Source organism: Lontra canadensis, unplaced genomic scaffold (assembly GCF_010015895.1).
Source record: "Lontra canadensis isolate GAN:19392208 unplaced genomic scaffold, GSC_riverotter_1.0 scaffold137, whole genome shotgun sequence".
Classification (NCBI taxonomy): Eukaryota; Metazoa; Chordata; class Mammalia; order Carnivora; family Mustelidae; genus Lontra; species Lontra canadensis.
The window spans coordinates 2194743-2196691 of NW_022631131.1; the positions used below are offsets into that span (position 1 = coordinate 2194743).

General features: G+C 47.4%; 1 protein-coding gene across 1 annotated transcript; it reads left to right on the forward strand.

The window, feature by feature from the left end:
* The first annotated feature begins 58 nt into the window (after positions 1-58).
* Positions 59-1533, forward strand: ZNF830 (zinc finger protein 830). The gene has a single exon (XM_032843293.1). The coding sequence runs from the start codon at positions 59-61 to the stop codon at positions 1217-1219; it is 1161 nt and encodes a 386-aa protein (XP_032699184.1). The 3' UTR covers positions 1220-1533.
* Positions 1534-1949: the final 416 nt, after the last annotated feature.

Genomic DNA, 1949 nt, shown 5'->3' on the forward strand with positions numbered 1-1949 from the left:
AATCCCAGCGCCGCCGCCCGCCTTCCGGAGCCTCAGCCAATCCTCGCCGAGACAGGAAATGACGTTACCAGACCTCGCCCGCACGGAAGCCGGAGTCGCCTGGGGTCCCGACGCCGAGATGGCCTCAGCTCGCACTCCGGCGGGGAAGCGAGTGGTGAATCAGGACGAACTGCGGCGCTTGATGAAGGAGAAGCAGCGTCTGAGCACCAATCGGAAACGCATAGAATCTCCATTTGCGAAGTACAACCGTTTGGGGCAGCTGAGCTGTGCCCTGTGTAACACCCCGGTGAAGAGCGAGCTCCTGTGGCAGACCCACGTCCTGGGAAAGCAGCACCGTGAGAAAGTAGCCGAGCTCAAAGGCGCGAAGGAAGCCACCCAGGGTCCGTCCTCCAGCGCCGTGCCCCCGTCAGCCAAGAGGAAGGCGCCGGATGCGGATGGCCAAGATGCCAAAAGACCCAAGGCCTCCCCGCTGCCTCAGGTACAGCCCTCCACATCCGCTTTGCCCACCAATTCTGACAGAGCAGGGAAGGACTCGGCCAGAGCGACCCTCAGTAAGGCCTCGGGACTCGGTTTACTCCCTGATTATGAAGATGAGGAAGAGGAGGAGGAGGAAGAGGGAGGAGAAGGGAAAAGAGGGGACACCAGCAAGCAGCCGCCCGACTCACAGGGCAAGGAACCCTCGCTTTCCTCCTCGAGAGAGGCAACAAGTATGCTGCCAAGCGGTTTCTCGGATACAAATCCTCCCAAGGCCCCTTTAATTCCTCATTCGGGGTCAATTGAGAAGGCAGAAATACATGAAAAAGTCGTGGAAAGGCGAGAAAACACAGCGGAAGCATTACCGGAAGGCTTTTTTGACGACCCTGAGATAGATGCTAGGGTACGAAAGGTTGATGCCCCAAAGGATCAGATGGACAAAGAGTGGGACGAATTTCAAAAGGCCATGAGACAGGTCAATACTATTTCCGAAGCTATAGTTGCTGAAGAGGATGAGGAGGGACGGTTGGACCGGCAAATTGGGGAGATCGATGAGCAGATAGAATGTTACCGTCGGGTGGAAAAGCTTCGGAATCGCCAGGATGAAATAAAAAATAAGCTTAAAGAGGTTCTGACTATAAAAGAACTTCAGAAAAAGGAAGAGGAGAATGTTGACAGCGATGATGAGGGAGAACTACAAGATTTGTTGTCTCAGGATTGGAGGGTAAAGGGGGCTTTGTTATAGGGTTTCAAAGACCCAGGATTTTCATACCCTCAGCAACAGTACCAAAAGTGCTGTCTCTGGATAGGATACTGGTTACTTCATGCCTCGAGATTTGATAACCTAACTGGGTTGTTGAGATAAATGAACCTGTGAAGATAGCACTTTTGAAAATTGGTGTAAAATATTTTTGAGGTAAAGTTGTTTTTGAAATTTTTGGCCTACTATATACTAAAATGTCAACTTTTTCACACATTTACTTAAGTGTATAATTTTGAATTGTCAAATCTGTAAGCTGTAAGTATTATACATAGTTAAATATATATTTACTTAAGTAATTCTGTTTTGAAATTTATGAAAAAGTAGAAGCCAAGCCAACAGACAAGCTTTTAGATGAATACCAAGTGTGATATTTGGGACATATGTGGCTTTTTCTTTTCTAATCTCCTAAATGAACTCCAGAGTGTTTTTCAGGGAGGTGGGGGAGGGGAGGTTGTTTTGTTTTTATGAATACTATTCGCAAACACTCTTCGTAATACGAATTCATAATTCAAAATACTATTCGTAAGTCATTCGGGGTAAATCAGTTCTCTGAGTAGTCTGCTCTGTTTCAAAAACATGCACTAGGAGAATGGATAGATATATCGATCGATCTCCCGAATGTTTCTCTTGATTAAACCAATGATTCTTGGTTGAGGTGCACATGGAGATCACCCACCAAGCTTTTGAAAACATGCATATGAATCACCTTGGA

What these genes read in the sequence shown, in the direction of transcription:
- ZNF830 (XM_032843293.1), top strand. Translation starts at nt 59, where the DNA reads ATGACGTTACCAGACCTCGCCCGCACGGAAGCCGGAGTCGCCTGGGGT.